A 17,690-nucleotide genomic window follows, 5' to 3' on the forward strand; every position below is an offset into this window, starting at 1 on the left:
ATAATCAATCAGGAGAGTCGGTTCATGTGATGATTGACCATATTTTCTTCCATTTTATGTATACTATTGCTTGAAAAACCATTCGAACCAAGAACTGCGTTGTCCCTTCCAGACTGACTCGGTTACTCTCTGTAGAACCAAAAACCATTCGAAATATTGCTTATTTTTGTAAAGAAAAGCCAATTCACTATAATATTATTTTCTTATCAACGTGTTTAGATATATTCTTATGATAATAAAATTTTCGGGCCAGACTAATTTAGTCCACATTATCTTTCAGAGAAATCATTATTTTCAAATACTTCAGTTATGATAATAAAGTACTTACACCAAACTTCCATTATTTTTGGACTGTCTGTCTTTGATTTAATTTACATCCAATAGACTAACAGAGTGATATGGATATGAACCAATACAACTTAGATTCGACGTATTTGAAAGCTAAATGTTTGTCATCAAGTAATAACAATCAATGTGTTTTTGGTGTGATGAGCGTGCGTGTGGATAGGTATATGTAATTGCCAGTGTGATTCTTAGGGCTAAAAACCATTATAAGGCGGCTAAAATATGTGATATTGTGATGATACCAACGCCATGCAATGCTTAGTTGGCATGAAATGTGACACGCTTTATGTTTTAATTCTTGTGAAAGCGACAAAATATACGTGAAACAAGCAATAATACATAATTCACGAGCTCATTTATGGGTACATATATATATGAGTAATGACATAACTTCAAAATTAATCAAACGAGAGCTACATATGACCTAAGCTACTAAATCATAAATCGTAGTTGCTCTCCAATCGCAAACCTACAAACAATTAAAACAAAGAAGAACCCTGATTTATTTTTTATTAATAAACAAATTTTAACAAAATACTAAACAGTGAAGACGGGTAAACGATATAATAAAACAACAGCAAAGGCGCATCTTGGTTGGTGACAAACTGATGTTAGGCAAAAGAGTAACTAAGTAGGTTCAAATCGATTTTTATAATGGTTTTATATAAACTCTTTTTGTTATTATTATTAATGCAATGCATATATATCTATATAATTTATCTGCTTAACGGAAGATATGGAATTTTGAAGGGGCCATATTATATATATGAGATATACATATGTATATACCGTATGTCGGCGAAGTCAATTAAAGTTAGCAAACGAAGTCGAATATAATGTTAAGATACCTATTCTCCTCCATAACCTAACTTTTGACTTTCAGGGTACACGTAACAGTCTTATTATGGGCAAATGTTGCATGCACGCCCACTTGGATCATTGTGTTTCTCCTTTTTCCCTAATTTATTTTCTTTTGGTCAAAGAATGTAAAAGCTGGAGCATATATATATGAGACGTAAATAAAAGCATGGAACATGTTGATTTTGCAAGATTGTGCTTAATTTTCTTAAAGATGTGATTTCAGTTACTTATAATATATATTTTTCTCACAAAAGATATAGAGGAAAAAAGACCGGACGCAAGGAAAGTTTTTCGACTGTCGCAACTCGCAACAACGTATAAAATAATTTCAATTAAAGCTGTAAAAATGGTTGTTTCATTAACTTAGTTGCAAACGCTAAAATAAGCACAAACGCAAACAAAATATCGAAGTCATCGTAGAGCAAATTTTGTAATGACCACCATTCTTATTCAGTGACAACGACACTGGTTCAACAGCTACAATAATTGAGTATTTCTATCTACAGGCGATGCTGAAAAAGACTAGCGGAAATAATATGTCCAATCAAATTATTAAGAAATTATATATAATAAATTATATAAACAAGGGTCAGGGTCAGTCGTCTTAAATTGAATCTTGTTGTCCTGTGATTATTATTCGCTGCCAGTATTCGTCTGTATTCGTGCAAAGGGTTAGTCGTCTTTTTTTTTTGATAAAAAAAAAAGCATTCGTCTGTATTCAACGTGTGCCGGCAATTGTATCAAACCCCACAAGATTCAACAATTATTAGTCCGCACAACCAGCCAGTACGTACAACATTAAAGTAACTCCTCTTTACTTAACTACATAATTTAATCACAGATGACTAAGCCGAACAACGTTGTAAATAGACATATAATCCACATGCAACGTTAGTATACAGTTACAATATTAAATCTGTCAAGGTCTTTCAGAAGTGCCACTAAATAGAGTAGTTAAGCAACAATTAAATTTAGAGAAAATTTTACCTGGTATTCGTGAAGTAATAGAATCGTTTAAATCTCCTGTTCTTTAACAAAAACTTCTTAACAATTCATTTAGTATATATGTATAATCTTAGCCTCTTAGGATAAGTTGGGTTTATCAGTTACTAATCTTGTGTGTGGTACAGAGCCGGACCTGAGTTTTTCGGGGCCCTATTCAAAATATAGATGAACTTATCGTAGTTTTGATAATAAAAAAAACAGCATCGAAAAAATTATAGAACAAGAAGAAAAAAAAGATCAGTCTAAACATAATTAATCTTCAAAATACAGTACAATAGTTCTAAAAACACACAACAACAGTTCTACCGATTTTGAAAAATAACTCTTCTTGCAGTTTTTTCAGCAAAATCATTCATCAAACTTTCATAATTGAGATTTTGAATTAAAGCTTTCTCGATCGATAGCATAGCCAATCCGTTTAACCTTTCCTGTGACATAGTAGATCGTAGATAAGACTTTATCAACTTCAACTTAGAAAAACTTCTTTCAGCTGAAGCAACTGAAACAGGAATGGTGAGCATTATCCTGTAAGCAATCCATATACTCGGATAGCTATCCTTCATTCTCTTCAAATAATCCGGCACTTCTACATTCTTCTTGAAAGTCTTTGGCAAAACTTCTCTGAAAATTTTGATTTCCATGAACAAATCATTCCCATCAATATCAGAATCTGCTCCATGCTTAAGAAAAGCTTCAAGGTTAGAACATTTACTCTTCAAAATATCATCGCTTGTTGAGTTGAGCTTTCGTAGACTGAACAAAAACCCAAAAATATTTTCATACTCTTTAAATTGTTCTAACCTTGTTTGGAAAGAAACAATAGCTTGGTCCATCATTTTGAAAAAATAATTGATTCTGAAATCATCCTCCACACTTAGAACCTGACAAACATCATCACCTTTGTCTCGCTCTTCATCAAAATGAGTTTTCCTTTTAATAAGGCGCTTGTTCCTCTTGTTAAACATGGGTTCAATATCCATAGCAATGGCAATTTTTGAAGCTTCAGCTTTTGCTTCTTGAAATCCCATTTCTCTATACTTTTGGAAAAAAGAAACTAACCCCTTTAGCTGAGCAATGGCATCATCGATATCAATATCTTCAGACTGTAGCGTCTTGCTCACAGTATTAACAGCAAACAGAACATCATACCATATAACCAGACCAAACAAGAACTCAAACCCTCCAATTCCATGTGTTTCACTTATCGCAAGACATTCAGCATCACTCCGTGCTCCTGGATCCTCACTGTTTTCTGCAAAGTAAAGTAAGACATCTCTGATTTCTGGAGCTTTAAAACGTATAGCCTTAACGCTTTCGAGGTGACTTTCCCATCGCGTATCTGATAGCGGTTTAAGCGTGAAACCTCCCACCATTTTTCTGTACATCTCCCACCTAGTCGTAGAAGGTTGGAAAAAATTATATAAACGCTGGATAATCCCAAAGAAAGACATCGCTTTATCAGAAGATTTAGCAATATCACAAATAGCCAAGTTCAGATTATGACAACCACATGGTGTATAAAATGCTCTCGGATTGATATCCAACAATCTCTTCTGCACTCCTTTGTTTTTTCCTTTCATGTTGGATCCATTGTCATAACCTTGTCCTCTGACATCATTAATATCCAACTTCAAACCAACCAGTGTATCACATAATAGCTCAAAAAGCCCTTTTCCTGATTTATCTTCAACTTCGAGAAAGGTAAGAAAAAATTCTTCAATCTGAACTGGACTCACTGATATATCCACACATCGAATAATGAGAGACATTTGCTCTTTGTGGCTGATATCTGGAGTACAATCAAGAATAACCGAGAAGAATTTTGCCTCTTTAATCTTCTTAATGATTATAAACTTGATTTCAGAACTCAACATTCCAATCAACTCATTCTGAATTTTGTAGCTGAGATAATGGTATCGGGTTTCTCCTTTGGTGATTCGCCTGATGTGCTCCCTCATTACAGGATCAAATTTACCAATCATCTCAATATTCCCCAGAAAATTTCCATTGTTCTCTTGGCCAATTTTGTCATTAGATCCACGGAATGCTATATTACTCTTAGCCAAATACTCCACCACTGAAAATAATCTCAGTAAAAGCTCCCTCCAATGATTCTTCTCTTTTTCGATTTCCTCTTGGACACACTTATCAATTGTCTGATTCTTTTGCAGCCTCATCTCTAGTTCCATCCACTGGCTCATACACATAATGTGATCATGACTGGTTTCATGTTGGCTCAGCCTTATTCCAGTATTATTCCAATCCAAAAATCCAATGCCTGCTAGTTGAGTAGTTTCCTTGTAACGGGTGAACAACTTGCAACAAAAACAATAGATCTTGTCGAATGTTGTTGAATAAACTAACCAACGCCGGTGCTGCATATCTCCATTCTTCATGATCCTTTTGTAATTTCTATGTGAAAAGTGTCTACCACTTTCATTTTTGGGGAAAATATAATCTTCAGATGGTGGTGGGAGAGGACCTTTCTCAACCAAATAATCTCTTAACTTCTGGTCAATTTTTCTCCAATTTCCAGGATCCATAAGATCAAAGGCTGAATCATCTTCTTTAAAATGCTCGTCCGCTGCATTTGAGTTGACATCTTCATCATCTATCTCAGCTCTATCCCTATTCTCTTCTTGATCATGGTTTCCATATCCAGTTCTAACCCCATCAACCTCATCATCTGGTTCAGATCCATCAACCTCACTAGTTTCACTACTATCCTCACTAGTTCCATCAATCTCATGGTCCTCATCAGTTCCAAGCGATGCTGGTTTCTTAAAATACTTTAACAGAGAACCTGACTGAGACTTCACTAGTTCTTCTACTCTTCTTTTCTTTGCTCTTTTCTTAGCTCCAGAAAGGTATATTCTTGATGCACTCATTTTTTTTCTGCAGGATGAAGATAGAAAATTTAAAGATTGTAATTTAGTTTTGACATTATAAAAAATTGACTATTAAAAACCTTCAAACCAAAACGAGTAAATCAATTGAATTAGAGATGAATAAACAATATAAGATTTGTTAAACGAAAATAAAATTTGATTTTACCTAAGAATCAAAAGACAAAATCTCTGGTTTTCTTATGAACTTGCTTTTACAGAGAAGGGAAGAAGCTGAAAAGATAGCTCGTAAGTTTCCTTTGCTGAGTTAAAATATGATGCTTTTTACTTATTTAAATTTATTATAATATTTACAATTCTTTAAATAAAAAAAATAGAGATATCTTCAGACTTACGTGCTAATAATATTCGTGACATGTATTTTATTCTGTCACTAGAAACCAAAATTTTGCTTTTTAATTTGACTTTGCACCTAAGATTCATATATTAACATTACATATTTACAAAGGAAAAAATTGGAAGTGGGGGCCCCATGAGGTGGGGGCCCCATACGAATGTTTCGCGAGATTGCGTACAAGCCCGGCCCTGGTGTGGTACGTTGGTCTGATTTTGCCGCCGACCGACCGACCCGCTTCTCATGTTGACTTAAACAATCCACGGATTGGTCCCAATTATCTTGTCATGTATAAGAGTCAACGTTTTTGGAATCTTCCCTGTATAATTCGAGCTACACATCTTATGCAAATTCAACGATCCTCGATATGGGAGCCAGATAAAACTGAAGCATGGTAAAAACAAAGAAAAATGATTTTGGTTTGGATATACTAAAATCGGAGTTTCACTTCAGCCATATTTATCTCCTTTCCAAACCAAACCCAAATCGAATAATTTCAAATTTTTGCATTGTTAATTTTTTTTGGCTAACCTGGGATATTACTACGGAAAAACCAAACTAATCTAAAAATAAATAAAATGCAACCTATGGATAGACCCGGATATGTCGGCATCTTATTTTCCTCAAAGCCCATCTATTCAAAGATGCAGCCCATTAAGAAGAATTTTAGGCAGCCAGTTATTGGTTGATTTGTTTTTCTTATTGTGTCCTAAAATCATAATAGCTCACCGAAGCCCACTTTTCATTTTTTTATCGTAGGAATCGGATACCAGGAACAGTACAGTTCCAGATAAACAGAACAACTAGTTCACAAAGAGTCAATGAGAAAAGATTTCAAGTGCTTGAGAAACTCTTTGGATTTCTCCAAATTAACAGCATGTCCTGCCTTTTTAATCACCACCATCTCTGCATTCTCTCCAATATATCTGTTCCATAGTAGTTTTTTTTTCTTTATATAATATGGTAAAAATACATAGCAGTTACACTGAAAAGAACAGTAACCCAAGGGTTGTTTACCTTTTCAATCTGTAACCAAGTTCAAGTGGAAATATTTGATCTTCTTCTCCCCATATGATCAAAGTTTTCTAATTTAAACCAAAACAAGAACACAACTACTCAAGTTTGCAAAATAAATGTCTGAAAAAGAAAAGCTAACAAGTCTAATTTCTCACCTGTCTGATCCTAGGAAGATCTGAAAGTCTTCGATCTTTAAGTATCGACTTGATCAAATCTCTCTTCTCCTCTACAAACTCCGTACACATCACATCGATAAAATCCCATAGAAAAAACGAAGGAACACCTCTGATCGGCTTAACGAAAGAGAATCTAATAAGCTCCTTAAGCTTCTCAGGCGTCTGAGGAATCAAGATCTCAGTGGCTTCCTCTAGATTCGGAACCTTGAACAAACCATCCTCCATGTCTTTCTCCTCAAGGCAAACCCCGGCGCAGCATAGCACCAGCTTCTCCACTTTCTCCGGAAACTGCGCCGCTAAACTGTACCCGACGAATCCACCGTAGCTTATCCCGACGATGTTCATCGTGTGGACTCCGTGAGTTTCCATTAGCCTCATCAGGCACTGAGCTTGGAAAGACTCGGTCCGGTTCGGTTCGGAAGTGGAGGAGAGTCCGAAGAAGAGGAGATCGGGGACGTAGACGTTGAACCGGCCGGTGAAGGATCGGAGGTGTTCGCCGTATTGCCACATTGCGTTGGCTCCGAATCCGTGTACGAGGAGGAGGTTTGGTTTGGATCGGTTTGGGGATTTAGAGATCCAGCAATGCATAGACGTTGTCGACGCGATGGAATTGGTGTGGGAGAGATTGGTGGTGACGGAGCGGAGACCGGCGTTTGCGAATGATTGCCGGAATAACCAATCACGCGATGCCGTGAAGCTGAAGCATCGCAACAATCTCAAATAATCAACCATTTTATTTTGAATTGTTCTTATTTTTTCTTTCAAAATGTAACAGAACAAAAGCTGGTTTCATTTATTGTCCGAAAGTGCTTCTCTCCATGTTGTGCGTCCGCGTGTCAGTACACGTGTCTATTTGCATGGTTCAGTAAGATCTTATTTTATTCATTAAACTGGATTAGAGTAATGGTGAGAGATTGGGCCTAAGCCCATCTGCTGAGTAATATCGTTTGGGCTTCGTTCAATTTAATGAAAAGCCGACAAAATCATTATAATCTGTTAAGAGATTCAATCATGAACCAAACAATCAAAACCTTTGCTCTTAGGGTTGTAGAGAAGCGAAAGATAGCTTGCTAAACAAGAAAGGGTTTGAAAAAAAGTAAGATACTGTTTTTCTTCTTCTTCTTCTTCTTCTTCTTCGCTCTTAACTCATGAGTTTTCGGAGTCTCTTCTCAGCAATCTTTGCCGTCTTGTTTTGGGGTTCAAGGACCAATGCGTGCTTGAAATCTGCAGAGATAGTACACCATACGTTACTCTCCAGAATATAAACAACAAATTTGAAATAACAAGTGACAATGAAATTAAGTTAAATGTCTCTATAATTGTCCATCTAAGATTAGATAGTTGCTTTTCATGATTATTGATCAAGCACAAGTCTCCCAAATGTGCTACCGAAGGAGATAAAAATGAAGAGATTATAATAAAAGCCAGACTCTGAGATCAGTTTTAGTTACCTGCAGCAGATTCCTTGTACCGTATAAGTGATTCTCTAGCAGTCCCTCGTCTCAAATATGCTTTTACATTCTGTACAAAAACAAATAACTATAAGAATCAAACTTACCAAGTGCTTTCAAGTCATACGTGGCTGTGTCTTTAGTGAGTAAAGTGGTGAAACTGAATACAACATCTATCAAGAATTAAACCAGAAACGAGGCTAGACGCTCTAAATTTCACAAAGCTAATGAAGAGTCTTGGTGCTGAAGTGTGTACTTGCAAACAGACATGCTAAAGGCAATGTAGAAAGACAAACTATGCGATAGAATGAAGTATGGAGAAAGAATAAGTAATCAAGTTTGGCACCTTCTTATCGATCAATATAGCCTCGGTACAATCTTCTTCAGCTTGTTGGAAGCTTAAAAAAAAAAAAAAAAAAAAATCTCAGATCAGAAGGGGATAACAAACTATTTTCGAATCAGAATGAAGGATAACGAAGACAGTAAATTACCGGCCAAGTTCTAAGTAAGCTGCAGCTCTATTGCAAAAATAAGTAGCATTTGATCCATTCAATTTGATAGCTTCAGTATAACAACTCACTGCCTTATTCCATTGTCTCCCCTTGTATGCAGCATTTCCCTGGGAATTAAGGTTATTCCACCGTAGCATATGGATCAGAACCACATACACTATTTTTCAAAATAAGATGATAGTACTTTTTTACCTTTTCCTTCATAACTTCAGAAGGTTCAATGCCATTGGAGTCAGTCATTGGAGCTAAGCTGGCTGCAATATCGGCTTGGTCCTGAAGGGATGCATATACATCGAGGATTGTATCGAGAAGGAACTTATCGCCTCCATAGTAAGCAAGAAACGAAACGGAGATTGGACTTTCACCATGTTTCCCCAAAGGAATTGTAACCTGGTAGAGTTTGAATAAAAATTTGTGTTGTTACTCAACTCTCAAGAGTACCAAAAAAGAGAACAAGACAGTTCTCCAATAACTGAAAGTGCAAAAGATGAACTTGGAATATACCTGACAACAGCCAGACATGCTAGCAATGCTTGCGAGTGCATAATTTCGATCAAGAAACTCATTCATAGCGTTCTTGTTCTTTGTGTTAAGCTTCGGTGGGGGATCAGCAACTGTGGGGATCACTAGAATTCCATCTTCCTGGTAATAAAATGAACATAACAACGCAACCTTCCATTTATTTGTATTCCAGTGGCATAATAAGAAAATGTTAATTTTCTAAAATGGAAGGTTTACCTTTAGAAGGCTTTGAATGGTGGCACGCATCTCAGTTTTGACTCTGTAGAGAGATTTAATGTTCTCGTTTCTACTCTTCAAAGCTGTAACAACATCATTGGAGAATCGTGGCCCTAGAAAAGATTTGCATGTCTGCGACCATTCTTCATGGTTTGTTTTAAACTCATGCCTGGTTGAAAGAAAAAAAACTTGTATTGATGTTAACACCAGTTGAAAAGGAACGAGAGAGGGAAAAATAGTATTGATGTGAGAAGGCAATCTTCTTAAATTACCTTTGTATTGATAACATAACGGATGCAAGAGCCTTCAAAGTAGATGCTGAGTCTTGCGATTTACCAGATTTCTCACAGAACTCCGCAAGACTTGGCACATTTGAAGCTACATACTGACCAACATTCATATGTTTTGGAGCCTGGTCTGCACGATGCGGTGACCAAGAGAAATGATATAGAAATTTAGAGAAGGGCAAACGAGAAGGAAGCAATATTATTGCAAAAACTTACAGCCAGGTAGATTTTCGATTGCTTTTCTGACAACGTGGACCGACTTTTGCTTAGGAACATCAGAGAGCTCGAATAAATCATCGGCAAAGATTAAAGATCTTTGCCTTTTATGTGTTACAGCACTCAGATTAAGTAACGCATGTCCAACTTGACACAAAACAGATGGGTCACGAGCAAACCATCCTACAGAACAGTTCAGAAGAAAATTATCAGTAACAAATATAAACACACTACGAACTTCCAGTGGTGAATGTAAATTCAAAGAAAGGGGGGAAAAGATGTAACTTACCAGCAGTCTCTAGGCTCTGTGAATTAGGCAAAACACCAACTGAAGAAACAGTCCCCTGAGATGGTCGGAAGGCGAGAATACCACAAAATGATGCTGGGATTCTAACACCTCCAGTGGTATCAATCCCTGCAAGTCAAGCAATTTAAGACTACCACCAAGAAATGCTATTGGTGACCAAACCAAAAGTACACATCCAATTAGGGAAACAAAAAGGGATTAAACAATACCAAGTGCAAAGTCAACGAGTTCAGCCGCAACAGAAACTGCAGAGCCACTGGAACAGCCTCCAGGAACATTACATGGCATCAACGGATTAATAGGAGTGCCATAGTGCTTGTTCTCACCAGTTATCCTGTTCAAAATCAACTACAAATCAATCACAGAACACTCATTTGATGGGAAGAAAGATGGGGATGGAGAAATACCCAAAACCCATCTCATCCATGACCGTCTTGGCAACGCAAGTAGCTCCATTTCTCAAGAGCGTTGTCACAACCACAGCAGTTTTCTCAGCAGCCTCATGAGTCTTCTTCCACTGTGGACTACCAAAGCCTGTGATATAATCCTTTATATCAAACCTGCCCAAAACCAAATAATCCTCATTCATTGAATCATCGTCTAAGCAAAGTCAAAACATTCAATTAAACCATAAAAAATCAAAACTTTTTTTTTCTGCTGAAGCAAAAATCAAAACTTTCAAGCGAGATCGTTATATATAAATTGAAAAAAAAGCTAAGAACTTTCGAGAGAGGGTAGGAACATACGCGTCGGAGATGGAGAAGGTGAGACCGGAGAGGGTTTGTTTAGCGGCGGGAGGAGGCGGCGGAGGAAAAGGAAGAAGCTCGAAACGATCTAAAAAGGCACCGAAGTGCTCTTCTCTGAGGGCTTTGATCCGGCGCTTCCGAGTCTCCGCCAAGATCACGATCCCGGCCACCGTGACGCCGATCACGACCCATGTCTTTGGATTCGAGGCATTGGTTTGAATAAAAGTCAGCGACTTCGACATGACGCGATCTCGCCGGAGGAGAGAGAGAGAGAGGGTTTTAGAAGGGTTTAAGAGAGAGAAGAAAAGTTTGGCGTGGTGCGCAAAGTGTTAACCTTAACCCAAGGCGAATCTTCTTATGGAGTCTTTTACTTGGTTATATTTTTGAAAAATAAAATAAATGTTTAATGTTATTTTCCTTTCTAGTTGTTTTATTTTAAAATAATAATATGTGACAAATTGATTTAAATCTTCTGATTTTAAATCATTTTGTATAGTGAACATTTCCGCTTGTGGACAAGTAGGTTTTAAGTTTTAACCAAGTCAAGCCACTCGACAAATTTTATATAAAATTTTCATTTACAAAAAAAAAAAAAAGAAATTGATATTTTTTTCATTGATAATATAAAAAGACATATTTAAGTTATTGCTATGATTTATTTGTCAAGTTTCCATATTCAATAGCCTTGTCCAGCAATCCAATATAGATTTTCTTTGTTTTTTTTTTTCTAAATTGGCATGCCAATCCAAATTTGGTAGATAAAATGGCATGTCAATCCAGATTTAGCTAAATACGACGCCACTATTCGAATTAACATATAGAAATATGATAAGATTTGTAGAAATAAATAACAAGAATATTTAAATACAGATACAAGGATATACACAGAGTGACATCATGGGTGCTGCTTGGATTACTAAAAATTGCAGAGGGAAAGTGCTGGAGCATAGCAGACGGGCTTTCTCTAGGTCTAAGACCGTTGGTGAAGCAAAGTTACAGGTAATGATGTGGGCTATAGAAAGCATGAAGAGTCTAAAGAAAAAGAAGGTGCGGTTTGTATCGACCTTTGGAGATTTGGTGGAGGCAATTGTAAAACCTTATCTTTGGCCGGCTCTTCAGTTCGAGGTAGCAGAACTCCAAAGAGAGCTACAAGCCTTTGAGACATGGGAACTAAGACTTGGAGCTTTGGAGACGGTTAGATGTGTATCTTTCATTGCGCAGAGTGTAAGGAACTTAGGATTTTCTCAGTCCTATGTCGCTGCTGGTCACCCCCGTTGGTTGGACCATTGTTACAGCAATGGAAGAGGAACATCTAAGGCTTAAAAGAAGATGTTGTGGGATTATTTTTTGGTGCTCTAGATGGGTGATTGGGTATAAGTAAAAGAGCTTGTCTAACTGATTTTTTGGTATCGCTCTTGTATTGAGCAGTAGCTAGTATTGTAATCTTGGACTATTAAAGTCTTTTGAAATATATATTATCTCAATTTGGGAAAAAAAAAAAGGATATACACAGAGTAGTCCAACACTAAATTGTATTTTTTTTTGTAACAAACTTGACTAAAGTATTAATCGAGAAAAAGCCATATGGTAATCTTATTTTAAAATAAATATTGTATAATGTGAAAATACGAAAACTTAGCCGACTAAAGGAAATAGTGAATAATCTATATCGGAGATAAAAAACAAATCCAAAAGTTTAATTAATAAAATGGTAAAGATCAGCTTATGATATTTACAGAGAAAAGGTGCAAAAAGTTAGAAAGAATGAAAATGAATACACAAAGGGGAGTCATTCAAGGAGAAGTGGACATAAAAATGTCATCGTTCAAAAGAGAGTCAATGTCAATTAAATCGTCATCTTCATAGTTGACTGGCTCCTCTCTGTTGTTTACAGATAAACTTGATGAAGCCTGTTCAACAAAGAGTTATCACAAGAAAGTTCAACAACATTACCGCATTACATATTCTTAAGTTATGGGGACTAAGTCTAAGGTTACCTCGTTTTCACGGAAGCCTTCCACAACGGTGAGGAGTCTACGGTATTGATCACGTGCTTCTGGGTACTGAACCATCGACTTAACCCGTGTGAGAGCCTTTTCAAGCCTTGCCTCCGTTTGTTTTCTTCCCTTTTCTAGAAAATCATAGTCATCCTCCTTTGGAACCATAGGGCACTGTGGTTCTGGCTCAACGGTTTTGGGGACTGCATTGCGTTTAAACCCTCTTAGTCCAGTACCTTTGCGTCTCCAACGCAAAATGATTTTCTCGAGCAATCCCACTGACCAAACGATTGGTTTGTATTGTTTCCGGACCTGATGTCCTCTCACATGAGCCTAAAAGTAAAAGATCTAGCAATGAGAAAACAGACTAAGATTTAAAGGAAAAAGAATGGGACTAGTGAGAGGCAAACCTGAATCTTAACGACTCTTTGTCGAATTAAAAGAAACTCTTTCCTCTTCTTCCAACCACGGTATTTTTTCTGGATGTGGGTAGCAGCAGAATGAACAAAGATTTCACTCTGTCCTGGATTCTTAGTTTTAGAAGCTGCAAAAGAAACCGCTAACTCGTTGGAGATACCAATCTCGTCGTCATCATCAACGTCAAATCCAGACAGCTGTTTCCGCTGGAACGATTGCATCCTGAATACTTGATGAAGACGATCAGCTGCCTGCGTCGCATTACGGACAGCGGTGAGTGAATCCTTCAAGGAAAGTGTTTCTGGTATGTCACCAGAGCTCATAGGAGCAGCGGTTCTCTCAGAGACTGTCTGAACAGCTTTTGGTCCACCAGAGTTGGCAGGGCTGTTTTCCTTTGACTCCATCGTTAGCTTTTCAAGGTAACTGGTTAAGGAAGACTCTGCAAGAAAACCCGAAATCCCCCTGTGTTCCTTTCCGTAAGCCAGATCAGCAGCTGTTTTCCCCAATGGAAGCTCTGGAGATGGATCCGTCAATGCCCCAGCATCAGCACCTAGAGAGACAAGTACAGCGACAGTTTCCTCCCTGAAGTTAACAGGAAACAGACTCAGTTTAATATGAAAACGTGGACCAACTAATAGAGTTAAAGGCAACGGATGAAGTATTGTAAGATAGAGATCCTTTACCTGCCACTAAACGCAGCCCAGTGAAGGGCGGACCACCCATTTGCATCACGGAAGTTAATGTTAACTCCTGCTGCTAAAATCGGTTTGATAGCCCAATCATACCCAAGTGCTGCAACGAAGTGTAGAACACCCTGTCCGCCTTCATCCAGTATGTTTGGTCCTTTACCCTCTTCGGTCACTTTATGGATGAGCCATATATATAGTTCATCCTCAAACTGCTGCCTGAGAACCAGTTCTTTCGGTTCTTGTTTGGTTGAATGCCTCTCATATATCCTTGGAAAGAGATTCTCTTTTTCCTCATTTAGCAAAATGATCTTACTGATCTTTCTTCGTTTCTCCACAACATCTTCAAATATTTGGTGTTCTTGAACGAAATCTCTATGAGCAAGCAGCTTCTCAAACCGCATCTGAAGTGATGCCTCTTTTGTAGAGTAACCATAAATACCAGCGGCGTCGATCTTTTTGGTAGAGCCAGAACGGAAATCAAATTCTCGTAATTCACTGCAAGCAAATCTGTTTGAACATGTAACGTAAAAGGGGACTTGACCAGCTGTGTGCGGTGGAGCATGACAGCAAAGAACACCGTCTACTAGAATCTCAGCAGGAACCTCCACTTCACCAAACATACATGACCAGCTACATATAGTTACTTCTTGAGGACTTAGCAGAAACGTCCCAATAACCACGACCTGCAGATATAGTGATACATGAGAAAGAAGTATTTACTAAATTTAATAAATAATTTGGAGAATGAAATATCAAAAGTTAACCATCTTTACCTCGACGTCGGCGTCAGTCTGTGCGCATTTTGGCCAATAATCAAGTATGGTGAACCGCTGGTCCTCGGAGAGAGAAGGGCTAAAGGCGACCCCAGCTGCTGCAGTTTCACAATCAACAGAGGTCCATGCAATATCTCCACGCGAAGACTGCATCTGCAAATCCTCCATCTCGCCCAGCTCTTTACTAGCCCACCGAGAAAAGCTATCGACTTTTTTCAAACTATCTTCGTGCCTCAACAAGGATTTCTTTACAGGTATATATTCACTTTCCATATCTGAAGGAGAAATCCCATCAGATTGCAGATGTTCAATGTCAAGGAGACTGGAAAATGACTCAAAATTGTCCTGTGCACTTTGCTCGAGTAACGCCAGATCAGTGTCATCAGTCATTCCAGAATGTGGAAGCAGATAACCAGGCCATTTTGGCAATGGTAGATCATCCTGAGCTGGAATCTACAGAGAGATGGAAGATCCAGAAATCAGAGCACTTAAACACTACTATTCATGTCAGTAATTAAACAGGCTTGAATAAATAAGTTAACAATTTAAACAGGAGAACGTAGTTATAATGTATCAGTGGCAGAAATTTTAACCCTGAGAAAATGGCTAATGACACTATCACTCATTTCTATGCTTATTCATCACGCTACATCATTCCCTTTTACAATATCTACGCATAGCTCTTGAATGAATGATCATAATAAGTAATAACAGTACACTACCTGCCAATTTAGTTGGGTTTGAAGAGGACTTCTTAGATGCTCTGCTGGTAACATTCCACCTTTGTCTGTACGCTCTTCCAGCAACAAATTGTTGCAAGGTTGATCATACCTTGTCACTAAATTATCGACGGCATCCCAAGTCTGGACATCAAATAATCTCTGGGAATCAGTTTCTCCGACTCTGTTCCCATGAACCTGTGAAACAGTACGCATGCCAGGAGCTGATGTCCAACCGTTGCGATTTCCTATACGGGAAAAGAAAGTCACTCTTATCTAACATGCAGATTGTAAACCATAAAGACAGATGAGCATTCAAAACAGAGCTAAAACTTGTAACTATCTAATATGTTATCGCTAGCATCCTTGCTTAGCGTTTATCTGAGAAGTACCAGTTTGAGGTTCAGGAGATGCTCGCAAGACAGAGCTTGATTGATGACTATCACCTGCGCCAAAACTGATATAAGGTGGTGATGAAAAAATATAATTAATAGCACAACTAAGAGTATGTGATGTTTACAGATATGTAAATCATCACGCCTCACAGATGAGGTAAACTGAGATGATTCTTCCAAGGAAAGAACTGTATCTTTGAACAAAAGGTACAAGGCATACAAAACTATAGAAAGAAAGAAATACCGGAATCAGCATCTTCACAATACGATGACAATCTGCTCGTGGGGCTTGCTGCTGAATCAATATTCACTGAAGCTGTGCCACTTAGAGAATTTGAATTGTTTTCTTTCATCCCTATACTTGTCCGGCTCCCCTGCAACATTTACAGTTTACTATGAACTTAAGGAAACTGATCACTAGAAAACTACTAGTAAACCGCACAGACAAGCAAGAGTTTCACCTTAACCTCCAAGTAGTGCACGAAAACAATATGCATCAACTCTCTGTAACAGTACAGCAATAAAACAGAGAAATAAGCACAAAACTCAAAACACACCATGAAGTATGAAGGTACGCTATACTCAACAGAATAAGGAAAACTGAAATATACACAAACTCAAACTCACACTTCAAGCATCCAATAGCATCGTCTCTGAAAATTCTCGTTGCCTTCCCCATGTGCATAGTAACAATGTAGCACATCAATGCTTCCTACCTATATACATTTGAACAATGCTACTCCCAACAATTTAGATACATTTCACTATCACCTAGCTAATTCCAGAACCAGAGGTAGAAAAAAGTAAACAGGGTCCTAAACACAAGAAAAAACTATTAAGGCCAGCTCAAAGAAAACTCTAACCTTGAGCTTCTCATGAGCTTCTTTAATCGTTTTACCATCCTTCTTCTTCCTCCAGTTATGTCCGTCTTTCCTAAAGTATCTAAGCACCTTCCTATCAAAAAGAAAGAGCGAACCACCTACAAGGGCCGGGGAGCTGATGTCAGATTACAGAACAACTTCATCGATTCATGAACTCAATACCCTGAAGAAGTAAACTTACTAGCTGGTCGAGTGGGAGACTCAGTTGCAATATGAAACTTGTGATAGTTCCGAAGGATCTCACAAATCTCAGCAGGCCTCAGCCACCTGTGTTGAGCTTCCGATAACAGCTGTTCCATATCTGCGATTCCACAAAGACGCAAAAAAACAATTACTCTCTTACATATAACACCTTCTTAAATTCCCCCAATTAACAAATAAACCATCCACAATGCAACTATAACGCAAAAGATTGCAATTTTCAATTCACAAATTCAGAAAACTACTCCAGTAATAAAAGTGGAGTAAAATCAAGTTACTCTATAATGGAAAGGACACGGGTTCGATTCCCTTGCCCTATCAAATGCATAAGCCAGAAATAAACCTAATCGAAGCTAGCAAATAAACACCAAAACGACAGTGAAGAAGGAAAGAGACCTAATCGAGGAGGACTAATAAATCCAAAAGATCCACGATCCGCCATACGAACAAGAAACCTTAATAAATAATCGACCAAGGAGATCTCTCTAGCTCCCGTAACCCCAAAGAGAATCAACGAACCCTAACCCTAGCCGATCTGAGTATGCACGAACTGAGAAGCTTCTTTGTGTTTACTGTTTGTTTCCTTCGTGTGAAAGCCAAAACCGATATTTTCTTTCTCCGTTTCTTTTTTTCTTTTCTTTTTTGTAAATATCTTATTGGAAGGAGACCGAGGATAGAAAAAAGAAAAAACGCCTTATTAAATACACAGCGAATTAA

At 37.8% G+C, this 17,690-nt stretch overlaps 4 protein-coding genes across 6 annotated transcripts; all 4 read right to left on the reverse strand.

The window, feature by feature from the left end:
- Nucleotides 1-1,808: 1,808 nt before the first annotated feature.
- LOC125579076 (zinc finger MYM-type protein 1-like) lies at nucleotides 1,809-5,975 on the reverse strand. Its single transcript, XM_048742458.1, has one exon. The coding sequence runs from the start codon at nucleotides 5,097-5,099 to the stop codon at nucleotides 2,514-2,516; it is 2,586 nt and encodes an 861-aa protein (XP_048598415.1). The 5' UTR covers nucleotides 5,100-5,975; the 3' UTR covers nucleotides 1,809-2,513.
- A 197-nt stretch (nucleotides 5,976-6,172) lies between these two features.
- LOC106419238 (2-hydroxy-6-oxo-2,4-heptadienoate hydrolase-like) lies at nucleotides 6,173-7,376 on the reverse strand. Its single transcript, XM_013859996.3, has 3 exons — nucleotides 6,624-7,376; nucleotides 6,469-6,536; nucleotides 6,173-6,377 (listed from the first exon to the last, which is right to left on the reverse strand). Exons 1-3 carry the CDS (start codon nucleotides 7,374-7,376, stop codon nucleotides 6,260-6,262), a joined length of 939 nt encoding a protein of 312 aa, XP_013715450.2. The 3' UTR covers nucleotides 6,173-6,259.
- Nucleotides 7,377-7,606: 230 nt separating this feature from the next.
- Nucleotides 7,607-11,240, reverse strand: LOC106419074 (outer envelope protein 64, mitochondrial). The gene is made up of 13 exons (XM_013859833.3): nucleotides 10,902-11,240; nucleotides 10,563-10,715; nucleotides 10,365-10,489; nucleotides 10,138-10,263; nucleotides 9,849-10,031; nucleotides 9,618-9,762; nucleotides 9,346-9,514; nucleotides 9,112-9,249; nucleotides 8,800-8,997; nucleotides 8,587-8,714; nucleotides 8,442-8,493; nucleotides 8,096-8,165; nucleotides 7,607-7,868 (listed from the first exon to the last, which is right to left on the reverse strand). Exons 1-13 carry the CDS (start codon nucleotides 11,141-11,143, stop codon nucleotides 7,786-7,788), a joined length of 1,812 nt encoding a protein of 603 aa, XP_013715287.2. The 5' UTR covers nucleotides 11,144-11,240; the 3' UTR covers nucleotides 7,607-7,785.
- Nucleotides 11,241-12,577: 1,337 nt separating this feature from the next.
- LOC106419347 (calmodulin-binding transcription activator 1) lies at nucleotides 12,578-17,633 on the reverse strand. Of its 3 annotated transcripts, none has more exons than XM_013860115.3 (13): nucleotides 17,370-17,633; nucleotides 16,954-17,073; nucleotides 16,755-16,870; nucleotides 16,519-16,607; nucleotides 16,353-16,395; nucleotides 16,136-16,265; nucleotides 15,889-15,942; nucleotides 15,500-15,744; nucleotides 14,778-15,230; nucleotides 13,999-14,687; nucleotides 13,309-13,897; nucleotides 12,899-13,231; nucleotides 12,578-12,811 (listed from the first exon to the last, which is right to left on the reverse strand). In XM_013860115.3, the coding sequence occupies exons 1-13, from the start codon at nucleotides 17,413-17,415 to the stop codon at nucleotides 12,695-12,697; spliced, it is 3,024 nt and encodes a 1,007-aa protein (XP_013715569.3). In that variant the 5' UTR covers nucleotides 17,416-17,633; the 3' UTR covers nucleotides 12,578-12,694. The 3 variants fall into 3 exon arrangements, with proteins under 3 accessions (XP_013715569.3, XP_048598416.1, XP_048598417.1); XM_048742459.1 differs by having other exon boundaries at nucleotides 17,493-17,616; XM_048742460.1 differs by having other exon boundaries at nucleotides 17,499-17,607.
- Between the last annotated feature and the right edge of the window lie 57 nt (nucleotides 17,634-17,690).

This window comes from Brassica napus, chromosome A10, assembly GCF_020379485.1.
Source record: "Brassica napus cultivar Da-Ae chromosome A10, Da-Ae, whole genome shotgun sequence".
Lineage (NCBI taxonomy): Eukaryota > Viridiplantae > Streptophyta > Magnoliopsida > Brassicales > Brassicaceae > Brassica > Brassica napus.